The 14,025-nt window shown below is 40.7% G+C and overlaps 1 protein-coding gene across 3 annotated transcripts in view; it reads left to right on the top strand.

The window, feature by feature from the left end:
• Nucleotides 1-14,025, top strand: part of MFSD14B (major facilitator superfamily domain containing 14B) — a 123,343-nt gene that overhangs the window by 76,604 nt on the left and 32,714 nt on the right. For all 3 annotated transcript variants that reach the window (XM_023540233.2, XM_010600655.3, XM_064291081.1), the window contains exons 4-5: nt 3,183-3,310; nt 9,381-9,495. In XM_023540233.2, the coding sequence (XP_023396001.1) occupies nt 3,183-3,310; nt 9,381-9,495 (243 nt within the window). The remainder of the gene's footprint in view (nt 1-3,182; nt 3,311-9,380; nt 9,496-14,025) is intronic.

Here is a 14,025-nt window from a genome sequence, read left to right as displayed (position 1 = left end):
CAGTGTTTTGTTGTGTTGTACATAGGGTCTCTATGAGTCAGAACTGACTCAACAGCACCTAACAGGAACAATATGAAAATTCAAACACAAAAGTAGAGAGAATAACATAATTGACACCCATGTGCGCATCACCCAGTTTCATTAATTATCAGCATTTTCCCACTCTTGTCTCATCCAGCCCATTCTCCCCTCCAACCCCCATTTTTGTCCATGGTATTTAAAAAGCACATTTTAGATGCTCATTATTTCATCCATAAATACTTTAGCTAAAGATTGTTGCCCGATTGGAGCAGTCAAGCCAATGAAACGTACTCCAGGTCAGAGAGAGAAAGTTTATTTAGGAGGTGACACCAGTGGGGAATCTGGCAGCAATGCAGGCTGTCTTTATGGAATCCCAAAAGGCAGTTTTACATTAGAGCTCATATATGATTTTTACAAGGTTTATAAATGTCTTTGTAGCCCGCAGATGGCATGGCCAGATGAGTTATTCATTACAAGCTAATTAAAAGAGACTTTATCAGACTAAGGAAACCCTGGTGACTTAGTGGTTAAGGGCTACGGAGACTTTATCAGACTAAGGAAACCCTGGTGACTTAGTGGTTAAGGGCTACGGCTGCTAACCAAAGGGTCAGCAGTTAGAATCCGCCAGGTGCTCCTTGGAAACTCTATGGGGCAGTTCTGCTCTGTCCTGTAGGGTCGCTATGAGTCGGAATCGACTCGACGGCAGTGGGTTTGGTTTGGTTTTTGGTATCAGACTAAAGCGATATATGCCGGCCATTTCCTTATCAGGTTAAAGATATACATGTCAGACATCTGGGTTCTTCCTCCATGTGGGGGGTCGTAAGTCACAGGTTTTGTTCTGTGTAGACAGAACAAAACAAAGTTGTTAACAAAGATATTCAAAAAGGAGAAGGCTGGCAGAGGAAGGCAAAAAAAAAAAAAAAAAAACTTATAGGTTCATCATAGCCTTAGTTATGTCAGGTTCTCAATTGCCCACTTTGTAAAGGAGGAAACATGCTGGGGAGTATTAGGGTCACAAGACTTTAAACTCTGCCCAGTGGAGGGCCATTGAAGGGTTTTAAAGGAATCAAAGAGCTGAGGTTTGCAGCTTCTAAAGGCCCCTGATGGGTATGTAGAGGGCAAATTGGAGGGAGGCAGGACTGGGGTCAGAGGCCAGTAAGAATACTGTTTTGCAATTTAATCCAGGCGAGAAATGCGGAGGGCTTCTGAGATGAAGTGTGTCATAGCAGGGGATAGAAGGAGAGGATGAAGAAGAAAGAATAGTCTGAAAAATAGCCTTTGGGAAATAGAGGGAGACAGCTTTTGATGCCTTCTTATCCGAGGTGGGAAATGTGAGAGGAGGTTTACAGGGAATGATGTGCTTATGTAACCTGACTCATTCAAAGCAATAGCGAATGAAAGAGAAAGAAGCAGCTTTATTTATTAGGCCATGTAAAGGAGTGCACTCGGACTCCTGTCGCCAAGATGCTCCTCAAACAATAAGAGCTCAAGGGGTTTATATAAGTAAATTGGGTCTGGGGTCTTCGGGAATGCCTCAAGGTGGGGCCAGCTTGCTGATTGGTCTGGCTGGAAAAGGCATTCCCGGGGTGGCTGGGTCTTCTATGCCTGCTCAGTGTGAGAGGGGGGCTGCAAAGATGGTATTTTGCCCACATCCAGGGTGTAGACAGGATGTGTTTTTCAGCCTCTCACGTCCATAGGTCATCCAAAGGACATGGTCATCAGTATTGCACATGTCAGGCGGGCCAGACCCGGTTCTTGCCCATTTTGGGTGGTCTTGTGACCCCAGTTTCTTGTTTTTCTCATCTGAGCCGGAAGCAGGAAGCATACCTAAATAAGGAGATAGCTTCAAGAGAGGGAGTTACTTCCTATGTTACCTAATAAGGAGACAGCGTAAGTGCGCGGAGGTGGTTGCTATAGCACAGTGAGATGGCAGGCACACTCGTGATATGTGCACGTAGAAAAGTCCACTTGGTTGTAGGTGCAGATCTCAGAAGAAAAGTTACTACCAATGAGAGATTGAAAAGCAGTCGTGCATGATGTAGTCGATGAGGTGTCTCGGCAGAAAGATCTGGTGATCTCCTTCCAGAAAACCAGGCACTGAGAACCCTCCAGAGCGCAGTTCTCTGACACACACGGTGCCCCGCCGAGTCGGCGGCTGGCCTGGTGGCTGTGTGTGCGGACAGCATGTGAAGTGAGGGCCACGGCGGGAGAGACCTGGGTACCCCGGGGTTTACGTGGCAGGCCTGTGGCCAACTCGCAGGGCGCTGAGGACAGGTGAGTGATGGATATGAGAATGACCGGCTGACAAAGTGACTGGCAGGTAGTGGGTGAGTAGGGCTAGTTTCTTCACTTCCTTTGCTTATATATGGTGGTATTTATGTTGAGCTACCTTCCCCGTGGAAACCCTGGTGGCGTAGTGGTTAAGTGCTACGGCTGCTAACCAAAAGGTCGGCAGTTGGAATCCACCAGGTGTTCCTTGGAAACCATACGGGGCAGTTCTACTCCATCCTGTAAGGTCGCTATGAGTTGGAATCAACTCGACAGCAATGGTTTTTTTTTTTTTCAATCTTCCCCTTAGCCTCAACTCTTATCCAAGTTGCACTATCTCCTTCCTAAATTCACCAGGCAGATATAACCTTTATGTTGACTGACAGAGAATCTACTTTTCTTTTTGACATTTAGTATGTGCATTCTCATCCTATCCGTCCGTTTTAGATTACAGACCCATTGAAGCCAGAAGGCTTGTGTTCATTTGGGTGTCTTCATCGCACCAGTTAACTCCGCTTTGCACACACCAGATATGAAGTACATATTTATTGAAATGAATTGAGTTCCTGGCTTCTTCCCATATGCTTGGCGTGTATTCATCTTTAGGGCCAACTGTGGATATATAGTTCACATCGCCTCTCTTTTCCAGTTTCTTCTGAAAAAAAAAAAAAACCCTTTTTTACCCCTTTTTTCTCTAACAGCACATTTAAAAATTTTGTTAGAATTCTTAAAAGGTCACTTTGCAATCACAAGTAGTTTGTATTTAATGTTTCAGATTATTCTGTTTGGGGGCCAATGAAATGAATTGCAGCTAATACATTCAGAAAATAAGAATTACAAGTACTGAGGAATCAAATTACAACCCTAACCTTTGTTTCTTTTGTCTTCTCCAGGGCCTGTTGTCTTTCCTGAGTGCCCCCCTCATAGGTGCTCTGTCTGATGTGTGGGGGAGGAAGCCCTTTCTCATTGGCACAGTCTTCTTCACCTGCTTCCCAATACCACTGATGAGAATCAGCCCATGGTGAGTGGTTCAGCGCCTTCCACTGTCATAACCCTCTCTTAGGTCACATGTAAGTAATACAGTTCTTAACCATTTCAAAGTGGCTGTATCTGTATTTTCATTTTACCACTTTAGTAATCCTGGAAGCAGGCTGGGTAATTGCCTTCAGGACTGTTTTATAAATGGCGAAAAGAAGACATTACAAAATGAAGTCTAAGATTAGTTATTTAGGTGAAGAAATAGAAATAAAACATGGCTGTAAATGCAGCTGTTGTTGCCAGGAGTTCAGTGATCTGAGTTCAGCTCCAGGAATGAGCTGACAATCCCCAGCACTCATTGTTGTGGCTCAGTTGACTTTGGAAATTCATTATTTTTGTCAGCTCCTTGCTTTGGGACACTGATATGACCATACCTTATATCATAATAGGGAGGAATCCCTTTTTTGTATACTGTAGTAATATAAATTAGACTAATAGCCTATTCGTAATCATGTTATGAATTTTAATTTGATTTCATTTCTTTCCTTCAACATGATGAACAGGGAGAAAGTATTTAACACATAATCAAAGTCTTTTTAGTTACCAAAGATGGGGCATAGTTGTGGGTTGGAATTTATAAGTGAATTGTAAGTTATGTCTCTGGAGGCCAAGAGAATGGTATTTTGGCCGATACTCCTATTGCTGAAATCCTCTTCATATGTGAAGCATGGAAATGTTTGTTGGGTTTGTTTGTTTGTTTGGTTGATTTAAATGCTGTTAATAGATTTTCTTTTTTGGCTCATGTGAAAATATCCTAATTTGATTATCTGATAGGAATTTTATGTCAACATTTGTCAAATTCTAAATTTGTTAGTACCCATAATAGATTCTTTTAATTTCTCTTAAGTTTTATAAAATACTTCTTTGGTATTTGGACTTTCTAAGAACACGTTATGTTTTTCTAATGAGCTAGGGCTTTTTAAATGTTCTCTCAATAACTAAAAAAAAAATTTTTTTTTTAGACATTTACATTTCTTATTAAGCTTGATTCTTATAAATTTTATGCTTTTTGTTCTAATATAAAATGAATTCTTTTAATTGCTTGGTGTTCTAGGTATATTAATGCCAGTTGTGAATAATTTTACCTCTTCCCTTCCAATTTTTAAGCTGCCGACTGCTTTTGCTAATTGTGCGAATGAACAATGTTAAATAAAAGTGATGATCGTGGATTCATCTTCTTGATGTATATAATGGCAGTGTTGTAATGTTTCATCATTAAACTAGGCTAGCTTTTAGGTTGAGACATACTCATTTCTATTTTATGCAGAATTTTTCTTTTTTGAAATCAAGGTTGAATGTTAAATTTTATCACATGCTGTTTTTGGCATCGATGGAGATTACTCAGTTTTTCTCCTTAGCTCTGTTAATATGATTAATTAATAGTTTTTCTAATATTGAAACAGCCTTATATTACTGGAAGAAACTCCACTTTTTATTCTGTTAACATTTTTTTTCTAAATTTCACTTATTTTGTTATTGTTGAGAACGTACACAACAAAACCTACACCAAGTCAACAATCGCTGTATGTACAATTCAGTGACGTGGATTCCATTCTGTGAGCTCTGCAGCTGTCCTGACTCTTTTCAGAGTTGTTCCTTGCCCATTAACATTAACTCACTGCCCCCTAGGTTTCTGTCTTAACTTTAGAGTTGCTGTTGTCAATTTGATCCCATATGGATAGATCTTAAAAGGCCACAATGCTCAAGGCAGGCATGCTTTTACTAGTTAAGCTAAACTATTGTTTGGTTTTAAGAAGACTTCAAGGGATATTTTGGTTTAAGGTTTAAAGATTATCTCAGCGCAATAGTTTCAGGGGTTCATCCAGCCTCCATGGCTCCAGAAAGTCTGGAGTACATGAAAATTTGAAATTTTGCTCTGCATTTCCTTCCTTTTGATTGGGATTCTTTTAAAGAATCTTCGATCAAAATTTTCAGTAATGTAGATGGGTACCATCCAGTTTTACTAGTCTCATGGCAGAAGAGACAGTTGTTCCTGGACGCAATTAGCCACACATCCATTTCCTCCTATTCTTGACTCTCCTACTTCCTCTGTTGCCCCAGGCAAATAGAGACCAATTGTCCTGCCGTGGATGCCACTTGCAGGCTTTTAAAACCTCAGACATTTTGCAGTGATCTAGGAGGTAGGACAGAAGCACTAAACACATTATTAGGCTAGTTAACGTATATGTGCCGTGAAACCATGACCCCGAACCTCCAAACCAAGGAAACACACAGACCCCATGAGGTTTCTGATTGCACATAAGCAGCCTCAGCAGCTACTGTTTTTTGTTTTTTTTTTGTGGTGTTGTAGTAAATATATCTATCACATAACTTTTGTCAATTCAACTTTTTACAAGTATACAACTTACTGACAGCAGTTACCGTAATCAGCTGTGCAACTTTACTCTTAATCAATGAGATTTTTCCATCACTGTTAACTCCTATTTCCCCCTCCCTCTCGTCCCTGGTAACCACTAATAAACTTTGTTCTCTATATATTTGCCTTTTCTTGTCTTTTTATATAAGTAAGGTCATCTAATACTTGTCCTTTGTGTTGGCTTATTTTGCCTAGTATAATGTCTTCAAGCTCCATCCATATCATAGCATGTATTAAGACTTCTTTTCTCCTGCTGGCAGAGTAGTGTTCCATTGTAGGTACGTACCACATTTTGTTTATCCATTCATCTGTTGATGGGCATTTATTTTGATTCCACCTTTTGTTTATTGCATATAGTACTGCAGTGAATATTGGTGTACACATCTCTTTTTGAGTCTCTGCTTTCAAGTCTTTTGGCTATATACCTAGAAGTAGAATTGCTGGGTCATATCACAGTGTTATTTTTAGTTTTTTGAGATACTGTCACACTGTTTTCCACAACAGAGTCATATACCATGAATGACCAAGTGGAATTTATTCCAAGAATGCAGGGATGGTCCAACATTAGAAAATCAAAGCAATATACCACATGAGTAGAAAGAACAAAGGTGTAGTGTGATGGATTGCTTTTGTGTGGCCTTTCTTGCCGTGGTCTTGTAACTCCCGCTCAAGTGATTGGGCAGGACTGCGCAGATAAGGTAATCATGGCCCACCAAGGGCATTGGTGAGTTTTGCAATCTCACTACCACCAAGGAAGAACAGCTAGAAAAGAAGTTCGTCCATTGGACTCCGGATCACTGCGCTGAGAGGCTCCTGGAAGCAGGGTACAGAGAGAGAAAGAAAACTATAACACTGAACACCATGAGAAGCGGTGACAAAGAACGGTGGCAGAGCAGACCGGCAGTAGCTGGCACAGTGGGCTTTCTGGCCCACAGAGTGAGGAAGCTAAGTACCTTTGGGCCAAGGCTTACTGGTGGAGTGGAGCGTCTCTGGATACTTACCGGCGGAGCTGAAAGAGCTTTGTAATACTTGCCTGAGCAGGGCAGAGGCTGAGGGCAAGGGAAAGCCCCGCCTATGAGCACTGCAGGGAAGAGGCTGTTCTGATAGAAGAACTGTATCCTGAGCATTTATCAGCCTGAATTGTAACCTATTGCTGCCTTAATAAACCCCATAATCGTGAGTATTGTCTGTGAGTTCTGTATGGACATTGCAATGAATTATCAAACCCAGCAGAGAAGTAGGGATTACTGTGGGAGGGATGGTTGGTATCAGAATTGGTAAAGATGGTAGAGAGAGAGGAGGCATGTCTGATCTCGGCCCCATAGGAATCAGCTTTGGGCTGTTGATCCTGCTTAAGTTAGAGGAGGTCAGATACTACCCCTTCACCATTTTTACAAAAGGAAAAGAGCTACTACACCATCTCTATGGATACATTTGGTAAAATACAATACCCTTTGTTGATGACAACCCTAAAGAAGATTGGAATAGAAGGGAAATTTATCGGTATGATTCAGGGCATATATGAAAAACCAACAGCCAACATTATACTTAATGAGAAAGACTGAGAGCTTTCCCATTGAAATCGGGAACAAGAGTGCCCACTCTCAGCAATGTTAATCAATATTGTATTAGAAGTCTTAGCCAGAGCAAGAAGACAGGAAAAAGGAATAAGAGGTATTCAGATTGGAAAAGAAGTAGTAAAACTATCTGTTCATAGATGATATGATCCTATATATAGAATATCTAGAGCTAATAGAGGAATTTAGCAAAGTTGCAAGGTACAAGATCAACAAACAAAAATCACTTGGGTTTCTATGCACCAGCAATGAAAAATTTCAAAAGGAAATTAGGGAAACAATTCCATTTACAATAGCATTTAAGAGAATAAAATACCTAAGAATAAATCTAACCAGGGATGTGAAGGACTTATGCAATGAAAACTATAAAACACTGCTGATAGAGATTAAAGAAGATTTAAATAAATGGAAAGATTGGAAGACTTAATATTGTTGCTAAGATGTCAGTACTACCCATTGTGATCTGTAGATTCAACATAATTCAGATCAAAATTCCAGCAGCCTTTACAGAAGTAGAAAAACCAGTCTTCAGCTTTATGTGCAATGGGAAGAGACCCCAAATAGCTGAACAGCATTGAGAGAGAACAAAGTAGGAGGGCTTACACTTCCTGATTTTAAAACATAATATACAGCTACAGTAATCAAGTCAGCCTGATACTGGGTATAACAACAGCCACATAGACCAATGGAATAGAATTGAGAGCCCAGAAACAAACCCACACATCTATGGTCAACTGATATTGACAAGGGTGCTAAGTCCATTTGATGGAGAAAGAAGCGTCTCTTCAATAAATGGTGCTGGGAAAAACTGGATTTCCAAATGCAAAAAAATGAAACAGAATCCGTGCCACACACCATGCACAGTAACAAAATCAAAATGGGTTAAGGTCCTGAATGTGCAAACTAAAACCATAAAATTCTTAAAAGAACAAGTAGGAACAACACTGTCAGGCATCACTTTCAACAATTAATTATCTGATATAATAACAGAAGTACAAACAGTATAAATAAATAAATAGACCTCATTTGGATGGACCTCATCCAAAGACTTTCCAAAAAAAGTGAAAAGACAAGCTACTGACTGGGAGAATCTCTTTGAAACCATGTATCTGACAAGAATCTCATAACCAACCAACAACAAAAGATAAATGCCATAAAGATAAATGTCATAAAATGGACAAAGGACTTGAATAGACATTTCTTCAAAGAGGACATTCAGATGGCCACCAAACACATGAAAAGATGCTCAGCTTTGAGCATGAAAAGTCATTATCCATCAGAGAAATACAAATCAAGACCACAATAAAGATACCATTTCACTCCCACTAGGATGGCTAAGATTTAAAAAAACAAAATAAAATACGTTGGTGAGGATGTGGGGAAATTGGAACCCTTATCTATTTCTGTTTGCTAATATTTTAATTAGGTCTTTTTCATCTATGCATATGGCAGAAATTTTTGGTCTTAATTATTTTAATATTTTTTCTTGTGCCTTGCATTTTGTGTGGTCCTTTTATATTCATTTACTGTATATGTCTTTTTCTTAGCTAACGCTAAGAAATTTGGAGAGTTTCTGTTTTTCTTCTATTGGCTGCCTTTAAAACTATGACCTTAACCCTTATTTTTTCTTTTTTTAGACCATGTGTACTAAACCCCCTTTGACGAGCAATGAAAAAATTAATATGTTTCTACTTCTTCCTCCCCATCTTGATTTTAGTTAATTTTATTAATTGCCTTTATATTTACATATATATATACCCACACATACACACATAAATATGTATTCACGTATATAGGAGCCTTAGCTATGCAGTGGTTAAAGCGCATGACTGCTAACTGAAAGGTTGGTGGTTCGAAACAACCAGCAGCTCCAAGGAAGAAGGATGTGGCAATCTGCTTCCGTAGAGATTTACAGCTTGGAAACCCTATGAGGTTGATGTGCGTTGGAATTGATTCGACTACAGTGGGTGTATATATGTATGTATGTGTGTGTACATATATAATTTATAATCTTTACATGGAATCTTTGGCTCTGGTTACAAAAGATAAGTAAATATATATGCACTCTCTCCTGGGTAATTAGAATAATTTTTTTACAGGTGGTATTTCGCGATGATTTCCGTGTCTGGAGTCTTCTCAGTCACGTTCTCTGTGATATTTGCGTATGTAGCTGACATCACTCAGGAGCATGAGCGAAGTACTGCTTATGGATGGGTAAGATTATAGACTTTCTATTTTTTTAACCAAGCAGTCATTTACATTTTATTAAAAGCTCACAGGAAAATGAGATTTAAATTAAGTGATAAACGTTGATTTACATAAAAGGAAACTTAGAGCAATTGAAATAAAAAGAGCCTCTATGAAAAATTAAAATAGCAAAATAAAAATTGCTGGTAATTTATTCCCTGGTGCCAGTGTTGGAAGATTGGTAGGAATGTGTGAGTTGTTAGTTGTAAAGTTTAAAAATATATAGGTTTGTTTCTCGTTAGCTGATCTCTTGAGTAACCTAAACAGAAAACAGGTGCTAAGATAGGCCTCTGTGCACCTGATTTGAATTGAAGAGGAGTTAGACCCTCAGCTGTGTTAACCCGTTGTTAGTTATTGCTGGTTGTGTGTCTCAGGCACTAATTTAGGCCACAGTACAGTAGAAAAAGGACTGCACTCATTAATTCAGCGAATAATTACTGAATAAATAACAAAAATTATAGGGGACTTTCTTTTTTTTTTTACATTTGGGTGTTAGCCATTTCTAGTTTTCTCAGGGGTGATAATGGTATTGTAGTTACGTAGGAGAAGAAAGACTTACTAGAAGGTGGCTGCTGCATTTTAGGTCAGAGTGTCGTCATTGCTCTGCGAGTTACTTTAAGGGAGGAGAGAGGGCTTGTGAGCCTGTGGGTGAGCATGTATTAACACATCATGAATGTGTGAACCTGGTGGGACGTGTAGATGTGCACTGTGCTCTTCTTTCAACTTTGTTTTAAAATGTTCACATTAAGAAAGTAAAAGAAGAAAGATGGTGTTGGGGGACAGCCCTAGCAAGGGAAGACCCTCACTGTGCATCCTGGCAGATAACCCAAAGAACTGACACATAGCCCTTTCCAGATTCATACGTTTATTCAGGGAAACTTACTAACACGGGCAAGCAGCTACTCTCTCCAGTGGCAGCGGCTGGAGTACTTTCCACAACCACCTAGCAAGGGACCCAAGCTTATATACCCTTCCAGCTGGGACCAAGGCTCATCGTTTTCTCCCACGTCCTTGGGCAGTCAGTGTTCCCAGGGACTTCATGTCCAGGCCCAGATGTTTTCCTTCTTGTTGCTAAGGCATTCCTCAGCCTTGGCTGCTGGCCCAGTCATGCCACTCCTGGCCTTGAACCTTAGCCCGAGTCCATCCTGAATTCATCCCCAGCATGCTTCGGGGAAGAGCAAAGCTGACTCCATTAGGGAGGGGGTGCATATAGCTGAATAGCAATACTCTACAGATGGTCTGGCTGTACTGTAGAAAATAAGTTGGAGGGGTTGGTGAATGCCAGAAACCCAGGTTACTTCTGCCTTCCCTGGGTCTTATTTTTCTTTTAAATCCCACTGCTTGAGGTACAATAAGTAGTCATTTAATATGACTGATAGATTGGTGATAACTGCATGAATGAGTGATGGACATATAAATGAGTTACTGCTGTTGCTGTACGACAAAACACCACAGCAGTTTTTACTTAACTGACTTTAGACATCAGTAGTTTGGAACTTCTCTTCAACTTCCCCTAAGCTGTTACCCGCTGTCCCTTCCTACCTTCCCTCCTTCCCTGAATGTCTTTCATCCCAAGTCCTAAAACAGTGGTATCTCCAGAGTACTGGGGAGGAGGACAGAGAGAGAAGCGGCCCAGGCCCACAGGAAGGCTTCACAAAGCCAGGATATTCAAGCTGGGCACGAGGGTTGGTCAGCAGAGTCAAGGGTGCCGAAAGCCCCATTTATCAAACACATATGCAGTTTTTCTCTTCATCTCGAGATACCTATTTAGATACTGGTCACCTTCAATTTCGTTAGATCTTTGTCTTGCTTTGAGCTGGAAGACCATTCACAAAAGCTGTCGTGCTGAGCAGCAGTACAATAGTAGTGCTGTTTCAGAGAGCGCTCTGGAACCAGAAGTGACTGTGATTGACTTAGTTACCCTCTCTGTAGCTCTGTTCCTCACCTGTAGCATAACAGTTATGAGAGTGGGAAAAATTCCTTAAGAGACTGGAAAATATTTTTTAATTTTTGCTCACCTGTGTGAGGTTAAATTCCGCTGCCATCGAGCCGATTCCAACTCATAGCTACCCTATAAAACAGAGTAGAACTGCCCCATAGGGTTCCCAGGAACAGCCGGTGGATTTTAACTGCCGGTCTTTTGGTTAGCAGCCAAGATCTTAACCACTGGGCCACCAGGGCTCCATGTAAGGTTAAGACAGTTATTCAACTTTTCCATTGCTGTTTCCTCATTTGTAAATTGAATAGTAGAGTACCCGTCCAATTTACACCAGGAATACTATGAGAGTTAAGATAATGGCAATAGAGGGTTCCAGACAGAGTGGGAGAAAAATATAGAACAAAATTTAAATTCACCAAAAAAAAGACCAGACTTAATAGTCTGACAGAGGCTGGAGGAACCCCCAAAACTATGGCCCCTGGACACCCTGCTAACTCAAAATTGAAGCCACTTCTGAATTCTACCTTTCAGCCCCAAATTAGACAGGCCTGTAAAACAAAAAATAACACACAACTTAGTTCAGTCAAGTATAGGAGACGTAATGGGCAACACCGTCCAGGAGACCTAATGGGAAGCACCTGCCCAAAAGCAAAGATGAGAAGGCAGGAAGGACAGGGAACACTGGGCACTGGGATCCCCGGGGTGTAAAGGGAAAGGGAGATACTGTTGACACATTGTGGGGATTGCAACCAATCTCACAAAACAATTTGTGTAAAAAAAATTTTGAATGAGAAACTAATTTGCACTGTAAACTTTCACCTAAAACACAATTAAAAAAAAAATTACTTGATTTAAAAAAAAAGACAACAGAGAAGTCCTTATGAATAAATGAATGATTAAAACATTTTATGCAGATATGAGGTTTTTAGTCTTATTCTAGAAACATGTAACTGTTAGATTTGGAGTAATAGGTCGTTGAATCCCACACCACCTGGGAACCCTGCAGCAGTGTTCCCACACCACCTGGGGACCCTGCAGCAAGGTTCCCGCACCACCGGGGGACCCTGCAGCAGTGTTCCCGCACCACCGGGGGACCCTGCAGCTGTGTTCCCGCACCACCGGGGGACCCTGCAGCAGTGTTCCTATACTACCTGGGGACCGTGTAGCAATGTTCCCATACTACCTGGGGACTGTGTAGCAATGTTCCCGTACCACCTGGGGACCCTGCAGCAGTGTTCCCATACCACCTGGGGACCCTGCAGCAGCATTCCTGCGCCACCTGGGGACCCTGCAGCAGTGTTCCTGTACCACCTGGGGACTGTGTAGCAATATTCCCGTACCACCTGGGGACCCTTAAGCAGTGTTGCCATAATGATTTATAGGTCGTTGCAATTTCTGGCCTTGATCTTCCTCTGGGAAAATTTTAAGAGTGGGTGATTTTTCATCATATTTATCTGACACATGTTAAGTAAACCAAAACCAAACCCACTGCCGTCAAGTTGATTCCAACTCATAGTGACCCTATAGGACAGAGTAGAACTGCCCCATAGTTTCCAAGGCTCGCCTGACGGATTCAAACTGCTGACCTCTTGGTTAGCAGGCGTAGCACTTAACCACTACGCCACCAGGGTTTCCAGCATATTAAGTACTCAGTAAATATTTTAATGAAGGAATTTCTGTTTTACAAATTGGAATTCTCCTGTTTTTTCTTTTTTGCCGGAAATGCTTCTATTCAGTCATTGGCTTTTCTAATATTTTTAGTATAATACTTATGTCAGACCTCTGAAGACAGCCCCAACAGTCTGTTTCTGACAGGTCACAGCCTTAGAAAACCTATGAAGCAGTACAGTACTCTGCACATAAGGAGTCCATATGAGTTGGAATCAGCTTGATGGCAGCTAATAACAGCTTATATCGGATACATTGTATTTTAATAGTTACTTGTGGGGAGGGGGTTATGGATGAAGGAAAAATGTCATTGGCTTACCAGTAATCATAATTATAATCCTAGTGATTTTTGTAGTTTTATTAAAATCTATTAGAAGTTTAAATAATCAACTTTAAATAACCAAAAGATACGCTTTTGGTGCCCAATCTGCTTGTGTGTTGGATACTGCCCATTTATGCTTTTGAATGTTCAAATTGTATTCTAAAATAAAGTGGGCATTCCACATGCTTACAAGAATCCAGTGTGAAGAGACTCAATATAGCTTAAGGCTGCAGGTGTAGTTAACTGGCTCTGTGATCTCTGGTACTAGATGGAGGTCAGGGGGTGACAAGAGGACAGAAATCTGCAGCCCAGAGACCTCTTTAGTGAAAAAGCTTCAATCTCTTCCTCAATAAGTTCTTCTGTTCTTTTTTGTTAAACTGCGTGTGTGTGTGTGCGCACGTGCACATGTATGCACACACTCGTTTTGTGTAAGGATAGGATTTTTCCCCCCTCGGTGCTAATAAAATGGTGAACCAGAGCAGTGTTTTTGGAAGTTGAACTTAAACATTAAGTATAGCCCCTGAGTAATTCATAGATTTTATATCAACCCCACAGATATTTTTTTTTT

Source organism: Loxodonta africana, chromosome 9 (assembly GCF_030014295.1).
Source record: "Loxodonta africana isolate mLoxAfr1 chromosome 9, mLoxAfr1.hap2, whole genome shotgun sequence".
Lineage (NCBI taxonomy): Eukaryota > Metazoa > Chordata > Mammalia > Proboscidea > Elephantidae > Loxodonta > Loxodonta africana.
The sequence above is the reverse complement of the archived record's forward strand: the minus strand, read 5'-3'. Positions and strand labels throughout refer to the sequence as shown.